The 19,612-nt window shown below is 39.5% G+C and overlaps 1 protein-coding gene across 1 annotated transcript in view; it reads left to right on the forward strand.

Moving 5' to 3' along the window:
- PAPPA2 (pappalysin 2) overlaps positions 1-19,612 on the forward strand; it is a 2,663,723-nt gene that overhangs the window by 2,607,766 nt on the left and 36,345 nt on the right. Inside the window, exon 21 of the mRNA XM_044085971.1 lies at positions 17,490-17,588. Coding sequence (XP_043941906.1) covers positions 17,490-17,588 — 99 coding nt within the window. The remainder of the gene's footprint in view (positions 1-17,489; positions 17,589-19,612) is intronic.

A 19,612-nucleotide genomic window follows, 5' to 3' on the forward strand; every position in this document is an offset into this window, starting at 1 on the left:
CAACCCCCAAAACAGCAGTCTATGCTTGTTTGTGCCATTTAACCTTCAATTAATTTGATGGCAGCTGCATATCATATTGTCCCCAGTAAATATCCTCACACATTTTAAGGTAAATCATATAAACTGGCTTACACACTGCATGTTTCTCACTGCTGGTCAGATAACTGATGAATGACTAAGAAACACAGAAACATAGGACACAGCTGTATATTTGCAAGGAATAAACATAGCAGGATGTGTGACCAGTAAGTGCACCACATCCAAATATATTACATGGAATTCAAACTGCTGTGGTAGTGCTGCGGTAGCGTTGTCGCCTCCCAGTAAGACGTCCTGTTCGATTCTCAGCTAAAGCGTCTGCTGTGTGGAGACATGCATGAATGGGCGTACCTTTGTTGAAGGTTGTGCATCAGGCCTGGCAAGTCGGTACGTAAAAAATCTACTGCCAATCATTAGCGGACCGGAGTTCTGCTGTGGCAACCCCTAGCTGGGAAAAGCCGAAAGATACAACAACATTCAGAAATATCAGGTCATGCATTGATCTCAGTGTACATTCAGTTGAACTTAGTTGTGTGAGGAATTGTCATGTGTTTGCTACAAAGGTTTTTGTGCACAAAGATGGATAAGTCCACCCTCCTGTTTTGTGACAGTGCATTCCAGTCAGAGTTGGGATCCAGAGTTATATCTCATGTGAGCTAACAGTTTCTACAGTATATGTCATAGACTGATTTTCTGCATTTCAACTAATTCTCCATTTTTTATACTTTTTGTTTTTCTTTTTTTTTGGGGGGCAGTGTTTGTGAGATGCACCACTTAGCACAAATGGCTCTGGCTATGCAAATTTAATTTGCGCATAGAGCTGCAGTGCACCCACTGCACAAATGGGCTACCTACGTACCAGACAGGAACCAGACAGCCACACACATACACTAGATGCATTCAATTAATACTTTGCACCATCACATAAATACATTTCCCAGCAGCACGCACTATCTTGCAACATGTTTGTGCGATGGTAAGTTATGCACAACACTTGTAAATGTTGCAAATCCAGAAAGTGCACACTCCCAATAAGTGTGATACCTACAATTAGTGGGAAAACATTATACTACATTGGTCTTGATCTGTGATAGGCATGGCTGATATTCCTGGAGAGTTTTTGAGATTCTGAGTTCAAAGATGGGGTGTCCAGGAGTCCAAATGGACTCCTAGTCAATGAACACAGGCCCAGGCTTTTGTAGAGGGACTATCTTGACTCAGAGTACAAGGCAGAGGCATGGAATAATCTGGCACAAGCTCTGACCAGTGCTACTGTATCTCCCACACTGCTGAACAATGTAGGAACCACTACAGAGACCTCAGGATGGGGAAGGGGGATACTCTTGACTGTTGTATCAAGGAATGTAGGACTGGGGACACCCCACAGATGTGTAAATGTCACTTACATAGACTACTTGACAGAGTTAAAAGCTATAATATAGTCAGGATTGGTATGCTTAATGGTATTCTGTTCTGTTCTGTTTTTTCCACAGCAATCACAGACCGGGAACTGAATGTGCAAACCCATTTTGCTAGATTGGCAAGGATACGAGATGCATTTGGTATTTATCTGCCCCAACAGTGGGGTTATTTTAACACTAAAAAGTTATGACGCATTTATTTGTTACTTATACAGTTGTATCAAATTGACCATTCATTTCTTAACTGTAATAGGGAAGTATGCATGCATTACTCTGGAAGGCAAAACAACAGTTCATAATTGCAAAGTAGTCATAGGTTGTGCCTCAAAATCCACGCTTCCCAAATATATTAAATATACATAATATATTAAATATGTTAAGGTTTCATCAATATTGCAATGTAACATCAGATCTTGTAAAGCAGTGTCACCACTGGCCTGCTGCAAACAGTAATCAGTATATTTGGACAATGCATATGTGTAATGTATACACATCAAGGATTGCTTACAGTAATCTGTAGTATATTGTGCATCTGTTAGAAGCAGGGTAGTCTGAACAGTAAACAAAGGTATTTGTTAGGAGTTTGTAGTATTAAAAGTAAAGGTGACAGAATAGAGTAAAATAGTTGCATCAGTGCTTTGTATGTCACATATGAAGTTACTAATGTTCTCTCTTTTTTTCTCACCCAACCCTTTTCTCTCTTTCTTTGGGGGTGTGTGCTTTATTATGTCTTATCTAGTTGGATTGGAAATCAGTACCATCTAGCCATATTGTAGACATACCATAACAAGTATCACACTTCAGAATTTGGATTTACATGTTTAAAATTATTTGACACTGTTAACATAAACCTGGATTCAAACCAAGTATCATCTAAACAAAAATGCATGTATCACTGCATTCACAGGTGGTGCTACAGTCTCAGTTAATTAGCAGGTGTATTTTAGAGACTGTATAGCAAATGGCAGACATAACTACTGTTGTACACACCTGCTAGTTAACTGAATCTCTGGCTGCAGGAATTAATGCACTTAATATAGTGATAAGTACCTTTTTGGGGCAAATGGTTTAGCTATAGGTAATACATTAAAGTATTTTGTTAGTAGTGCTACTTATAGTGCAAGATCGTGCACTACTGCTGTACAGGACTAAATGAGTATTGCACAATAATGCTTTATAAAACATTGCAGGAGAGCGCGCAATGCTGTTATATAGATAATGAAGAAGATACAACACTAGTGATATGGGGAGCAAGCACAGGGAAGTACAAAGGGAAATCTTTTCTAAACTGTGTCACTTACTACTGAATGTATTAAATTTGGTATATGACTCGGAGACAGTAAGTGTTAATGTGTTAATGCATTGCTGTTGGAAGAAGATGGTACTGAGTTTGAATACAGGTGGATGTAATAGTCTTATAATCGTGCATGATACTTTAAAAATATCCACTTATATTACTGTTCTTTTACCATTGCTGCACATTGGTGTGCAGTGTGCACCATTGCACAATAATTCTTTAAAGAAAGGAAATGGGGGAGATAGGAAAGTGGTGAAATGGGGAGCAAGCAGGGAGAAGAAGAAAGTGAAAACAAGGCAGGAATGTACAAGAAGAATGTAGGAAAGAACCATAGCTATCCATTTCTTCTAGAATAAAATATATAAATTTGGCTGAATTTGGACGATTACCCCCAGAGAGAGGGGTGATCAAAACATAATCTGTTGTATGGAGAATTGTATAGAGAATTTAAAGAACACACATGTATGAAATGGAAAGCTATGAATAAGGTCATTGTTTTTTTGAGAGAGAGAGAAGAATGTTAGGAAAGGCTCTAAGAATGTCTGGGTGAGGTAAGTTGGGCAGGTGAGGAAGCAATCAATTGCAGACAGACAAGACAAACAAGGCAAGAGATAGGGACCCACCATGGAGAGGGATGGGAAATCTCGGTCCCATGCATATCGCGGCAGTTGACAGTGAGAACCTAGTCCTTTCTCAGTGGACTGTCATCACTGTCACCTCACTGTGCCATTGGCTGCAGTGCCTGACGTCTGCACCTCCTACAGATGCTCTGCACTAGGGTAGAGAGCAGGTGCTCCATCTGGCGTAGGAGTGTGCCAACAGTCTGGTTCACAATCCTAAGTACCATCCCTGGCAGTTCATCACAGATGATAAACTCACCTCCTCTAACACTGTGTCCGAAGGGGGCCACAGGCCTGTCCTCTGGAGCAGAACTACCTGAGGGACAGGTAGTGGAGGGGCAGCAGAGGGGGTGCTAGCAGGTGCTGCACCAGGTATGCTGGGCAGCAGTGTTTTAATGGGTGGAGTGGGGGCAGGTGGATCCCATGGGATAGTTCTACCCAGCTGTGCTGTGTGAAAACCAAAAAATAAAAATGTAAACACAAAAAAAAACATTAAAATAATAAACACAAAAAAAGAGAGAGAGAAAAGGGTTGGGGTGAAAGAAAAAAGGGAGAACACTAGTAACTTCATATGTAACATACAAAGCATTGATAGAATTATTTTACTCTATTCTGTTATCTTTACTTTTAACACTACAAACTCCTCTAATGAGTTTCTTTCTCACTTTTAAGACTACCCAGTTTATAACTGAGGCAGACTATAGTACAGATTGTAGCCACCAGTCCTTGATGTGTGCATATATTGCACATATGCATGCTCCAATTATACTAATTACAGATTACAGAAGTCATTTGTGCAACTGGTATAGAGGTGTGAAGTTACATTCCAATAACATAACAGTATTGTATATTTGAGAAGTGCGGTTTTTGATCCCACAACCGATGACTATGCCAAAATGCTTCTTTTGTCCTACAGACTACTGCATGCATACTTTTTGTTTAACAGTTTAGAGATGCATGTCTACTGTTGTTTGAGAATTTGGCACCACTGCTTAGTACTACAGACTATGGAATTCATAGTTTATTTTACAATTGGGATATGCATGCTCAGTTTGATACAAGTCTATTAAATATACCAGCTTAATCTTTAATGCTACAAAATTATTATAAAAGTTATTATTATTAAAATACTATTTAGACAGTATTGTTCTGATGCATACATGCCACATGCTTCTCACATCCTTGCTAGAAGCATGACATGGGATTGAATATCAAGAAACTCTCCTCAGCAGCTGCCGAAAAAAAGCCGAACAGAACACCATTATGAATGTCAGTCTTGACTATATTCAGTTTTTAACTGTTACAATTACTCATTGAAATTGATACTTACACATCTGTGGGGTGCCCCCATTTCCCATTCCAAAGGTTAAGGTTATCCCGCTTCTTCCTCTGAAGGTCATCAAAATGATGTCTGCATTGCTGACCTCTGCAGGGATACCTCTTGCACTGCTTAAGGCCTTAGCAACACTATTCCAGGATTAAGATTTATATTCTGAGCCACAATAGTCCTGCTGCAGCAACCTGGGCCCATGCTCTCTAACTAGGAGTCCAACAAAAATCTTGGGCTCCTGAGCACCCCAACATTGTGCTCAAAATTGCACACCCTCTCCAACAACTCCAGACATACCTGCCATAGTTCAAGCTCAATGTCTAGTGAGCAGTGCTGTTTATCACCTATTCTACGTCTTGCGCTTAATGAGAATGTGCTCATTTTGAATTTGCAACATTTAAAAATGCTGTGCATCGTTTACCATCATGCAAACATGGTAGACGAGAGTGCACTCTGCCAAGCACCATGCTTTTACAATAGTTAGAGCTGCACAACAGTGGCAAACAAAGCTATTTCTAGCTGATTTGGTATACAGGCACTTGTGTAAATGGGCAGTTTTATCATATATACAGTTCTCCTACACCTGCAGCTATTACAAGAAGAAGACTGAAAAAACAGTTGGGTATCTTGCAGTTTATTGCTATACACTGCATTATCACAACAGTAAACCAACATTTGCACACCCTGTACTATGACTACATACCATCTCCACCCCTACACTTAACACCTGCTGCCACAGGATTAGTGAGATGGATATCTTGCTATCTCAGTAGTTATTGTAAGGATCTCGCTGTTAAATGTAGTGCAACGCTGCTTACCATGGTTTAGCGATGCACAGCATTAATTGAAAGCATCTGGTTCATATCTGTGGCTATGTGGATGCTGTCTACAACCTGGATAGTCCATTTCTCTAGTTTGTGCGCTGCTGCGCTTTGTGCAAACCAGGTAAACGCAGCTATGTATGTGTATGCCAAGCCGCACATAGCGCAAGCACTGGCAATTAAAAACAAATAAAAAAATATTAAAAAAAGAATAAAACACATTAATTAAAAGACAAAAGGCAGACTGTCCACAGTTTTGCAGAATGTCCAGATATTTGCATCATATGTTTGGCCTTTTCCTTGTAAAATGGGTGGTTTATTGTGAAATCTCTGAAGATTGCAGTCAATATATAATAATATATACATTTGTGTTCGGTACTTCATATCTTTCAGAAAATGCATGCTTGCTCTTTGCCCTGTAACAATCCACATTCACTATACAGATTTCTCGTCCAGAAACACTGGGGTGAGCCATGAAACCTTCTCTACATGCACCGCGTGTCATTAATATTCATAGTGCGAGACTGCGTAATGTGCAGTATTGCTTTTGTGAATACACTCTGTGTAGGCTCAGTGTGGAACCTACACAAAGTTTAGTGAGTCTGTCAGAATGTCTATATTATAGTTGTTCATACATATCTACATAAATATTTATGTTTATATCGTATACATATCTACATAAATATTTATGTTTATATCGTATACATATCTACATAAATATTTATGTTTATATTGTTTTCCTTCAGCTGCTTGAAGCAGGTTTGAATTGATTAATATGCTGAACAGAGCAACTCATTTTTTGATTTCTGAGGCTGTCAGGTATAATGCTAACAAACAAATACCAACCGTTAATCATATTTAAGTTGTTATTTTGTCCCTATGTTCTTTCTGTTTCTTTTTTAATTAGTTGTTACAAACATGGATGGGGGATTCATAAAGGTGACTGTGAGTGTACACCTCGAGGTAATCATTTTCCATTGACAGACAGCCCTATCACAGTGCTTTTGCATGACAATGTGCAGCACTGGGAGATGTCTCTGCATTCATGCTACATTTTACATGCTTACAAGGTAGTCTGGGGAAGAGGCATATGCTAATTAGCCATGTTTTCTCTCCTCTGGAACTGTCTCAGGGAAGAAATCCCAGGCCTAGCTATTCGTATAATTGCTCGGCAATGTAGATTAGCATGGTTGCTCCTTCCATGTTGTGTTAGTGAACGCTACCAAAAAGCCATGTTATTCATCAAAGTACAGGTAAGTGCTGGGGAATTTAAAAATAAGGTAATGTTAGGAGGTGTGTGCGCATAAATGTATACGAAGGACTGCATGAGTGGGTGTATGCATGTGTATGTGTGGGTATGTGTGAGGGTTGGGTTGCTTTCAACATTTCCACGTCCCTACATTATTGAGCAAAGTCTGTAACATTGGATGGATGGAAACATTAGCCACAAGAGAAAGCTATATGCTTGTGGTTGTTTAGCACTTAAATACTTTCATGATTGGGGGGTGGGGGAAATACTAACCACCAGTGATACTAAATATGGTGTGCCTTAAAGACACAGTTTTAAAAAAAGTGCAGGGAACTACTAGACACCAGGGATATGTGGCAAGCCAAAAAAGGCACTGCACCAGTTTCAGTCACTCCTTTGTGCCATCATTAGGCACCATAAATGTACTCTAGGAATATGTAAATAAGAAAAATCATACAGGGAAACAGGGATTTGAATCCTGCACCCATAACCAAAGAAGCTGCTGTTTTAGCATATTGCACTAACTGAGAAGTTAGTATAGGAGGCATTTTTTAATAAATATGGAGGTTCTCTGGCAGTATGCAATGCCTGCAACATGTTGTGACATAAGAGGGAGAGATACAGGAAATGCTAAGCATACCTCTCATCCTTGTAAACCACTTTTGCCCTATCAGGTATTTACTGAAGGATTATTAATGAAGGATTTGAAATGTGAAAAACAAATCTATAACATTGAGGACTAACTGTAATTATCTGTGAATTATCTAGACAGAGGAAAAGGAGATATTGTGGAAATTCTGGCTACACAGATTAGTATGGGGTATGTGGTGTGTCTCCGTGAGTGTGTTTTAGATGTGATTGTGTGAGTAAGAGAGCGACTGGAGGGTAATTGTGCATACACAATGCAGTTACCATAGTTAATTACTGTGGAAAGTACTGATCTGCCCTTTACAGATGTTAATTGTGATTCATAAACTAGCCAAAAATCAAGTCTTTACTCATTGCAACTTAATGTGCATTTTTATTTTGTTCCTTAAAGTGATGCAGTAGCACTTCAATGAATCTTGTGGATTGTTTCAGTGTTAATGCAACAGCTCTTCCCAAGAAGATCAAAAGTAGCAACACAGTGCATCACATTATATGTTGTATTGCAAAATGATCCAGTGAGGTTACTATGCACACTCACACACAGTCTCTACATTAACCTGCTCTGCAAGAAATAAAACATTGTTTTCACCAAGTTATAGTTTGTATTCAACAACATGACTGTTTTCTTGTTTCTTACACTTGTTCCCCTAATCTTGGGAATTGAATGCATAAGTAGCTCAACTCGAAAAACTAAATAATAAAACTTGATTGTAGGCAGGCAGACTTACATAGTAAACTGTGATGCTAAAATCATCTTTTCTTCATATATAATCTGCCATCAAGCAAATTCTACCAATTTTTCCTATTTTAATAGAACAATGTAAAAGTTTAACAATTTAAAGATTTCATACTAAATAAATAAATACATAAATAATGACGTAATGAAATAAATAAAAAGGAAGTGTTTGTTTCAGCCTTGTAATACGGACTTCCACTAGTGACTAACGGTAACAGCCAGAAGGGACTGTTAAATAAAATCTGCAGATATAAGGTACAGTTGCTATTAATCACTGAACAGTCTTTGCTAACATAAACTATTACTAGCTACCCAAGAGCATGTAGTTGCCTGCCCACTAAACTATATGGTTCTGTAATGGCACTTAAAATAAAAAAAAAAACAAATCCTGTGATTCTGTTATGCAAGTCCATTCAATCTACCACCCACAAGTGCTCCTTAAAATCCTTTAGCTAAAGTATGGAATGTGTTTCCAGGGAATGTCATGACCCAAAAACAACTCATTAATTTCAATCTAAGCTGGATACACTACAATTTTATCATCTCACAAATACTTTGTGTAATTGCTTAAGCAAATATATTAACCACTACCTTAATTAATCAAGAGAAGAATACTTCATCATTGCAGATATCTAGATTACAATTCATATACCATAAAGACTTTGGTTATATCTCTGCAGATCAGTTTTATATCATCCACTGTAATAAAGTGTTATTTCTAGCAAAGTATTACACATATCATTGCTGTATTTTAATGGCCACTGGCTCCAGTCTATCCATGTTAAGAATATGAAAGAAAAATGGAAGAAAGAAAGAAAGAAAGAAAGAAAGAAAGAAAGAGGCTATATAATTGTAGCCATATATCTATATCTGTCTATCTAATATATATCTACATCTGTATCTCTATCTAGCTATATATTTATAGATAGATATAGATATACTGGTGTGGCATATATACATATAGATATATATAAAATTGCTAGAACCACCCATTGTGGTCATTTTACTGATTGATCCAACCTAGAACACTGAACTAGGTGATTTAAGATGAACAGCCAAAGTAATTTAAGGATGATCCCCCCTAACCTAGATTAAAAAGCCCTTAGGGCTAAAGTTTTTTTTAAAAATGCAACTTTAACTAATCCCAGTTATGCCTGCTATGTTACACGTTGTCTGAGTTTAACCAGCTAAAGACCATAGAGTCCAAAAGCAGAGATAAAAAAATATCAGCTAAGGAATTCGAAAATAATTTGAAAGTGATCAAGACAAAGAAACATAGCCAAAAATAATACAGAAACAAATTCTGCTGGAGTCCTCAGTTCTTGTATCAATCATTTTCATTTCAGGTTCTGCTCATACATAAAATAAAACAGACACTACTGTCTTAAAGTTATTCTGGGTAGAGGTAATAGTAATCTGCTTAGAGTCAAACAGTATGTATGTATGAACAAGCATCTTCAGCTTCCTAGTTTTGTTAACTTCAGCCAGTAGATTCTACATCACACTGCAGACTTGCCTCCCTCTTATTGGTCATTATTTCATAAAACAGGAGCAGGGCTTTAAAAACAGGACAACATTGACAAACCTGTCCAATAAACTGTATATAGCTGAAGCCATTGCAAATCATTTTTTAAGGAAAATGGCATCTAGCCACATTTATAATATCTGGCGGGTGCTCATGTTAAGCTTGGTTGTCAGAAGCAGCAAAATAGTTTTATTCTTGGGGGTCCTACCTCTTCTTTAGGATGAATGTGCTTGATTTGAGTGTTGATGGTCATTTTGTTGTGTGTTAATGCTGTGAACTTATCTTTTCAGTATGAGGTCTGCTGTTTCCTCTTTATTGCTATTGTCCTCTTGAAGTTTCTGATGAAAGGCACATCTAGGGGGGGTAGGTGGCACCTGTAAGTAAACGTAAAAGTAAAACTGTGAAAAGTAAACCTTGTATTCCCATATGCAAAAAAGGTAAAAACAACTAGCATTAGGACCAGCAAATAGCAAAAAAGTATCTTGTTTTCCCACCTTACTGAACTAGAATAGTCCAGTCTTCAGAGTTTGCTGATCTCTGGGCTTTGGCTTGGTTCCTGTGCTATTCCATATCCTTATTTGGATAAAGGGAAGCTTCTTTGTTCACCAGTGGGAGTGGGGAGCACTGAGCAGCCTATTTGTCCCTAGACCAGTGGTTGCAGCCAGAAACTTGTAGTCTATTGGCCATTTTGGGTCAATTCCTAGCTCTTTTCAACCCCCTGCTATAAAGCCCGCTTTAGCGCGCTTTTGCGTGATTTAGCACGGAGTTGCCCATAGAGCACCATCGGGCAGCGCCGGTTAAACAAGGTTAAACTATTTCTGGCTCCGTAAAGTTTGCTCTTCAATTTTTCCCTTAGAACTTCTCTACTTGCAATCTAAACAGTCTATTCTCTATGTCAAAAGCTCAGCACTTGCTCCTAAAGCATTTTTATATAGGTAAAGTACTTACAAAGTACTACATTAGCCTAGAATCCCCTTGAGTACCCATTTCCCTATAGGTCCCTTCTGACTCAGTTACACAGCAAACTTTTTCACTTTTTCTAGCATGTCGAAGGGTCAGTTGCTAGCATCCTCTCCTGTTCAGCTGGTGAATCTGGGCATCTTGAGGCAATGTTACAATTGCCTCATGTACACAGACAACCCACTCCTTCTCCCACAAAACACAAATACATGTGAGAGATGCAACTATATAGCCAAACTGGAGGCTGAGCTCTCTCAACTCAGGACTGGCAAGACCAGACAGGAGGAGAAGGAAACCACGCACACCACAAACCCAGTTTCACATAGAACTATCACAACTGCAAAACAAACACATAAACACACAAAGACATACTCGGAGGCACTGATCAAAAATCTACCAAAACTACAGAGGTCTCCAAAGCAGACACCCAAGCAACTGCCAATTCAAGACATAAGACATGCAACACATAGTTCTCAAAGTCAGTGTGCTAAACAGTCACAGCCCTTAAGGCCAAACACAATGCCAGACACATTTGTTATAGGTGACTCCATAGTCAGGCACACTGACGTCCCACTCACCAGACTGAACAAGGAAAAGATCACAGTAAGCTGCCTGTCGGGTGCTAGAATCCGCCACATAACACAAGCACTCAGGTCACTCCACAGCAAGTACAAGTATGACTCAGTCATTGTCCATGACGGTGTGAACGACCTGAGACGTAACTCCCTGGACTACATGAAAAAAGACATAGAGGAGCTCTCAGATTATGTAGCCCAGGCCGGTATGACCCTGACCCTGAGCAGTATCCTACCCTCACCAAGAATGATGCCACAATACAGAGACAAAATGATCAGCTTTAATAATTGGCTTAATTACTGGTGTCATTCTAAGAGGATCCAATGTCTGTCTGCCTGGGATGACATGCTTGACAAGCCATGCTGCTTCACAAGGGATGGCTTGCACCTGTCACCCCTGGGCTTCCGGATATTGGCAAAGGCTCTTGCCACCCCATAGTGCCTTTTTTAGGCAAGGCTCAAATGATAAACCTACCACCCTAGAAAACAAAAATGGAAAAAAACGAAGGGTAATACTGCTCAATGCCAGAAGTCTAAACCTCAAGATGCATGCCCTTGAAGCCCTCCTCAGTATGGAGAACATCGATGTCTGTGCTGTGACTGAAACCTGGTTCAAGGCTCCTGAGAGCACCCCAGCACTATCAGGTTATACCTCATATCATGCGTTCCGGCACAAAATCCGGACCGAACCACAAAAGGAGGGGAGTATCCATATTCATAAAGGATACCCACACCTCCAGGTTAGTGGCAACGCACAAAGCATCGGAGACCATCCAGGTGCAATTAACCATAGGTAAAACTGCCCTACAGTTTGTAGCATGCTACAGACCACCCTCTCAAACTCAGGAAACCCACACAGCCTTCCTGAAGACACTGGAGAGTATGAATGTCTCTCCAAACACCATCATATTGGGTGACTTCAACTACCCAAACATAGACTGGGAACATTACTCAAGCCCCAACACCCTAGCCCAAAGGTTCCTGGAGTTCATAAACTTAAATGCTATGGAACAACTAGTCACCATTCCCACAAGAGGAGAAAATATACTAGACCTGATCATCACAAACATGGGGACAAAATGCTCCACACCGAAGTATATCCCTCATTGGTGAGATCAGACCATAAATTAATCTCACTGCAGATCCACATCCGCCCCAACCCCAGCAAAAAAGACCACAGTGAAGAACTTCTCAAAAGCAAACTTCACACTTCTTAAGACTGGAGTGGTATGCTTCAAGGCCCCCGAGCCAGTGGAAACCACAACCCACACTGCTGAAACCCTTACAAATGCCTTCTACGAGCACCTCCAGGAATGTATGGATCAAGCAATCCCTAATAAAATCAAGACCCTTTCCACCAAAGGCAGGCGCCAGGTCTGGTGGACCCCAGCCATAAACAAACTCTACAACAAGAGGAGAAAGCTACTACATGACAGAGCAAAATCCCTAAAAGGGAAGGCATCTCTGATCAATACTAGCAAAAAACTACGATCACTCATAAAATCATCCAAGGCCAACTTTGAGAGACAATTTTATTTATTTATTTTATTTATTTTACATTTGTTTACCGGGCTAGTCTAACTGGATACATGTCCATTTTCAGTAGAGGCCCGGGGAGAAAAGCTCCTAGGTAAATACAGCTAAATTAACAAATTTCTGTGAGTTAAGCATAAAAACAAAATCAATACAAAAATACAAGCAAAAACAGACTGATTTACAGGATAAATTCTAACAATTCAAAGTAAATTGTCAGTATAGAATTAACTCTTAACAGTAGATGCAGTTAATATGGCAGAACCAAAAAACATATTTTTTTTTTTTTTTTTTTCTGAAGGAAAAGAAGGGAAGATCAGAGTTTAGGGTGACTATAGAGCTAGTCAGGTTTGGAACAGTAACATAGCCAGTGAGATTTGAGATATACTTTCAGATTATTTTTGAAAATGGATAGTGAGGGAAGTGTAGAAATGTCATTTGGTAGGAGATTCCAGGCTTTCCCTACTGTATTTGAAAAAAGAGAGTCACCGGCCTTGTTGTTTGTTTTGGTAGAACTAGCTAAGAGTTTATGTGAAGACCTAAGGGAATCTAGGTTCTTGTAGGGAGTGATTAGTGTGGATAGAGCTGGTGTTTTGGATGGTGTGTAAAGGGTTTTGTGAGCTATAGTTAGTTGATTGAATTTGATTAGGTTCTGTAGTTCAAGCCAGCCTAGCTGTTTTAAATTGAGGCAATGATGGGTTGAAATGGGTTTCCTGTGGCAAATCTGGCGATGTTATTATAGGACCTTTCCAGTTTGCTGAGGTTGTGTTTAGATAGTTTAGTAAAGATGGGTGAGGCATATAGAAGAGGAGATATTAGATGTGTGTGTGCTATTATTGTACGAGCAGAGGGTAGGAGAAAAGATTTAATCTGATACAGGGAGCCCAAATTTTATTAACTGATTTTATAGTATTGTTTATATGTGTATCAAGTTTAGTTTATTGTCGATGGTGACTCCTAGTAGTTTAGTGGTAGCTTCAGGAGATATAATAGTCTTGTTGATAGAAGTGACTGTGAAATCCAATGGGGGGTATTTGCTGGTGGGAGAGAATAGAAGGAGTTTGGTCTTTTTGGGGTTTAAGAGAAGGCATCTGTGAGTAAACCATTTCTGTACTGTGTTGAAGACTTGTTGGGTAAGGTATAGGAGGTCTGAAGAGGATGAGGCTGAGCATATAAGTGTAGAATCGTCTGCATATTGTATACATGAGGCTTGAGGGATGGCTAGGTGGAGGTCATTGATGAAAATGGAAAAGAGTAGAGGTCCAAGGATGGATCCTTGGGGGACACCGAGGTTGACTGGTAAGTGGGTAGAGAGGGACTTGTGCCATAGTACTGCCTGCTGTCTATTGTCAAGGTAGGACTGGAACCACTGTATGGAGGATGTGTCAAGTGATAGGGATTTTATTATGGTAATAAGAATTTGGTGATTCACCATGTCAAAGGCTTTAGATAAGTCAATGAATAGGGCAGAAGAGAGTTTGTTTAGACTACGGTGTTTGTTGATAGTATCTGTGAAGGAGAGAAGGGCAGTGGAGGTACTATGTGAAGGTCTAAAACCATGCTGGCAGTTAGCTAGAAGGTTATTTTGTGTTAAGTGTTAAAGCAGTTGTTTGAAGCGACAAATCGCTAAAGACACAAAAGACAATCATAAGGCCTTCTTTAGCTATGTTAGAAACCTGGGTGGAAACTCCCAGATATGCTCAGAATTAGTCCAAAATGATACAAAAATCACTGAACCCACAGACATTGCCAACATACTGGCAGACAGGTTCAGTGCAAATTTCTCCCCTCCCTCCCCCCCAAAAGGAGAAATATCTATCCCACCAGAGTCTAGCCTCCCAAACATCTCAGATGCCCAGGTGAGAGCTGCTCTCTCTAAAACAAAAAACACAGCATCAATGGGACCGGACGGTGTCCCCGGCTGTGTGCTACACGAACTCAATGAGGAACTAAACCCACACATAAGGCTGCTGTTTAATCTTAGCCTTACTAAAGGATACTTACCCAAAGAATGGCGTATGGCAACTGTGGTCCCACTCCACAAAGGCGGTGCTTCTACGGACCCTGGAAATTACTGCCCCATAAGCTTGACGAGCCTTGTCTGCAAAGCTATGGAGAGGATCATAATGGAAGTCATAAATAAAGACATTGGGGACCTATAGACACTGGATCCTACCCAATTTGGCTTTGTCAAGGGCAGATCCTGCCTCTTGAACTTGGTCGACTTTTTCGAAACAGTCACTAAGGCCATTGATGAGGGTAAGGCAGTTCACACAGCCTACCTTGACCTAGCAAAAGCGTTCGACACAATACCCCACTCGGGCATCATAGAAAAGCTCACCAGCTTAGATGTAAACCCATATGTCACAAGATGGGTTGCAAACTGGCTCAAGGACAGAACCCACAGGGTTAGAGTTGCTGGTGCCATGTCAGACTCTAAGCCGGTCACGAGCGGTGTCCCACAGGGCTCAGTCCTGGGCCCCCTCTTGTCCGGCATTTATTTTTCTGAACTGCAGGCAAACATAGGGGGATTGTGGCTGACAAAATTTGCAGATGACTGCAAACTGGGCACCATAATTGACACTCCATCAGACACAGACATCCTCCAGAGAGGTCTTATAGAAATGGATAACTGGTGCCAGAGCCATGGCCTTAAGCTAAATGTCAAAAAATGTATAGTCATACCCTTTGGGAAAAACAAGGTAACCCCTAATTACCACATAGGTGGTAATCCATTAAACACGGAAGAAGTTATCAGGGACCTGGGGACCCAAGTTGACAGTAACCTCTCTTTTGACACTCACATTGCCAAAGTGGTTAGGAAGACCTTCTACATTGCCCACCTGATCATGAAGGGATTCACATCCAGATCAGGAGAGGTAATTGTACCCCTGTACTCTTCACTTATCAGACCAATGATTGAGTACAATGCCCCATTCGGAATGTACCTTACCCGACACCTGCAGCAGTTGGAAAGACCCCAAAAGTTCCTCACCAAAAGGATAAAGGGGCTCAAACATATGTCATACGCTGCCCGACTGAAGAAACTCCAGCTCTATTCAGTCGCATACCGTCTGCTCAGAGGTGATCTGTGCCTGACATACAAGGCCATGTCCAACCCGAATTAATGGACATGCTCCACCTCAAAAAATCCAAATCCACCAGAGCCACAAGAGCAAGAGACTTAAACCTCAACATGGATATAAATAGGACGTGCTGGAGGGACAGATTCATCACCCAGAGGCTCCCTACACTATGGAACAGAATCCCAGTCCATGTGAGGCAAAGCCCCTCACTGACTCTGTTCAAGAGAAATCTTGACGAGTGGATGGGAGATCGTAGGTTTACCCCGGGAATCATCTCTGTGTCACTGCTGGACAGAGGCACAGCAAACTAATGGGTATAGTATTCTCATCCTAAGAGGTGGTGAAAGCCACACACACTCTGGCTAGGCTTATAAATGCCCTAGGGCAGATAGCCTAGTATGAAAGAAGAAAGAAGAAGAAGAAGAAGCCAACCAGCATTAGGACCTTACAGGAGACAGAATACAGTAAACCCCATAGTAAGTCAGGCTTGTGTAAAGCCCTGTTAGAAAAAACAGGAGATTCAATGTGCAGTAAGAAAGCAAGCCATAAGCAGAGATTGGAGATGTTCCACTCTGTGTGTGTGTGTGTGTGTGTGTGTGTGTGTGTGTGTGTGTGTGTGTGTGTGTGTGTGTGTGTGTGTGTGTGTGCGTGTGTTTATGAGAGGAGTGGGGCGGGGCAGATCCATTATTCTGCCTGGTGCCCCATTTGACAATGATCCACCTCTGCTTAGGTGCAGAAACACATACTCTACCAGTCACTTTTCGTTGGCTGGTGGAACATAACAGCCTTTTGCACTGTATCTCTGAAACAGCTCTGACCTTGAATTGCTTATGTATCTTCCTATAAGTGCTTCTACATTTAAGAAATGCAACACAACCATCATGTATTATTTGTGTTGCTTTTCTATTTTTTTTTGCATGATCAGCTATTCCTGTACTTTCATTGGTTTCCCTAGCTTAGGGGCATTTAAATGTCTGTTGCTGCCCTTTTACTGTATGCAGTGCCCTATCTTTGGGTATAGTCACTTCATTTAGTTACACTGTGTTTCACTAATTTTAGGATGTCATTGAGCTACCATTGGTGAACTGTACATTGATGAATTAACCATCATTATATATCATGAATCCAAAATATGTAACACCACTGACACATACGTTCATAGGTTCATAGGTAGGTACTAGGCTATTGGCCTTAGAGCCTATATAAGCCCAGCCAAACGGTACCCTGGCTTTTGCCACCCAAGAAAGTTAGTCATAATCTCCTATCACATTATTTTCACCTCCCAGTTCACTTAACAGTCTTAACTTTAAAAATATTTTGCTTTCTCCTGTTGATTTAGTAGGATACAACGACTCTTAGGGAAAGGTTTGTTAGGTTACAAGGTGTTCATTCAATACTATTTATTTCTGAAATATGAATTGTGTGTCTTATTCAGCTGAGAATCACAATAAAAATGAATTGTGTAGTCTTCATAAATATATCATGTAAAATGTTGAAGCAGTTTCAGAGATTGTTGTGACTGCAAATAATGAAATGCTTGGTGTAGCAGAAAGTACTGATATGTGAAAGAGAAAACAAAATCCAAGATAAAAAAAAATCATTCCTGGTTTACTGTTGTAGCTCTCTTTATCTTTATCTTTTTCTTGCAGCCATTCTTAGGAGATGGTTGGTGCGACACCATAAACAATCGGGCATATTGTCAATATGATGGTGGTGACTGCTGTTCTTCAACACTATCTTCAAAAAAGGTAATACCTAAAAATACCTGCATGTGATCCTGGTTTCTTCTTTGAAGGAAAGACAGACCTTGTTATTTGATTTACTTGCAGTCTTAAATGTCTTGGAGGCATATTTGTTCCTGTTCATCTGGTTGGAAAATTTTCTAAAGGCTTTTACATGTTATAGATGAGTAAGATGGATACACAATATAATGTCAAGAATTATAATACCCTGTGAATTCCAGGTCATAAGTGAGAATCTACAAAAGGCTAATATGGTTCTACATTCATCCATTTAATTTCAAGAGTTGTCCTATATCTCAGTTCTTTAATTTATTTCTGTACAATTTCTAACAACATCTTAACCATGTTTTAGATTTATTGCTTATGGCAACTGATAAAATAGATGATATGCTTATACAGTAAAAGGTTTCTTTAAAATTGTGTACAGAGGACTTATTAAAATTGTGTGCCATTTTTTGTTCAGAAGAGAATGTGAATTTTCCTTTATGCACTAAGATAGTGCTTATGCATACATGTCAGTTATCCAGAATTTTGTAGAATGTCCCTGATTTTGCTTCATATTTTTTTGTGTTCCTTATAATTTTTTTCTGATAAATCACTAAGGATTGCAGTCACCCAGTAATGGCAGGCATTAGAGTTTCATTGTTGTTTATTTTTTTATATATGTATGCATGTATGTATGTATCCTTTGTTCTTCAGGTTAGTCCCACTAGGCTAGTACCCCCTTTTCAGGGGAGACTCAAGATGGTATTTATAATACTAGGGGAAATTTGGTCAGGGCATAAGCATTAGGAGAGTGCTTGTTCCATACCTAGAGCAGTGTCGGCTGGGACAACAGCACTGATGGAGATACAGGATGGCAGATAGCACAGAGGTGAATGCCTGTGCAGTGTTTGAAGCTCCACAATATGCTGTTGAGCTGGTTCCGCTGAATTTGTTTTGTTTCATTGGAAGCAAACATTCAAAGCAATGATGGATGAGTTATTACAACCCTCCAGTCAGGAAGGTTGCGGGATGATATTTTGGGTGTATTGTTGAGATGGAGAGTGGAAAAGATCTTACATGGAGAGAAATTATGGACAAATTTAAATCAGAGGAATCAGAAGTTATTTTGAAAGAAGAATACCAGAGAAAGAAAATCATATGTCAAGACTGTTAAAGAAGTTGTAGGGAAAGTAATGAGAGGCAATCATAGAAAGGACATGTCAACAATCAAAGGAAATTTATGGTGTGAATTCAGAACAAAGAAGAAAAAGAAATGGACAGGTAAGACATTTTGGATAATGTAATGGTCCTATTGGGAGTGAAGATCAGTAGGTAAGAGCTTTTATTCTTATTCATAAAGCGGAATTTTGTGACATTATTTTTGATACTGGTTCTGTTCTGGAAATTTTTTTTTGGGGGGGGTATGAGAAGAAAAAGAACTGTAATCCATGGCATTCTCATGTAGTTGAAGCATTTTACAGTGAAAAAAAAAGAAAATGCAGGTCCAATTTCAAATTTAATTTGAAAAACAGATGTTAATAACACATTTAATCAAACTTTGTAAAGAAGTTATGGACATTAGCAAAGTCTATGATGTTAGAGGATTATGAACTGGGGATGGGACTGTCATATTTTACTGAAAAAGGAGAAAGAAAAAAATGTTCATATCCCTAACATGATAAACGTAGAGGGTAACAGACATGTTGTAAAATATTGGAGATTAACAAAAATATGTTTTTTTTCTGTGGAAAAGATGATCATTTGATACTTGACTGTGTTAAGAGGAACCATTACATTTGTGGGGAAACAGCTCATGATGCAAAAAAAGTCTGAAATGTAATATTATCAATGTAACAAAACTTGGGAATTTCTGGATGGATTATAATCTATAGAAAAGGGATGAAGAAGAAGAAAAAAACAAAAGTGAGGACAGTATATGAAGAGAAGAAACAGTACCAATAAAAGAGAAAGAGGAAAGATCAGGGTAAAAATAAAGATAAGATAAAGAGTAAAATGAAACCAAAGATGACATAGAAGAGTCTGAA

The sequence above is a fragment of the Protopterus annectens genome, chromosome 10.part0, assembly GCF_019279795.1.
Source record: "Protopterus annectens isolate FY-2018-M chromosome 10.part0, PAN1.0, whole genome shotgun sequence".
Taxonomy (NCBI): Eukaryota; Metazoa; Chordata; order Ceratodontiformes; family Protopteridae; genus Protopterus; species Protopterus annectens.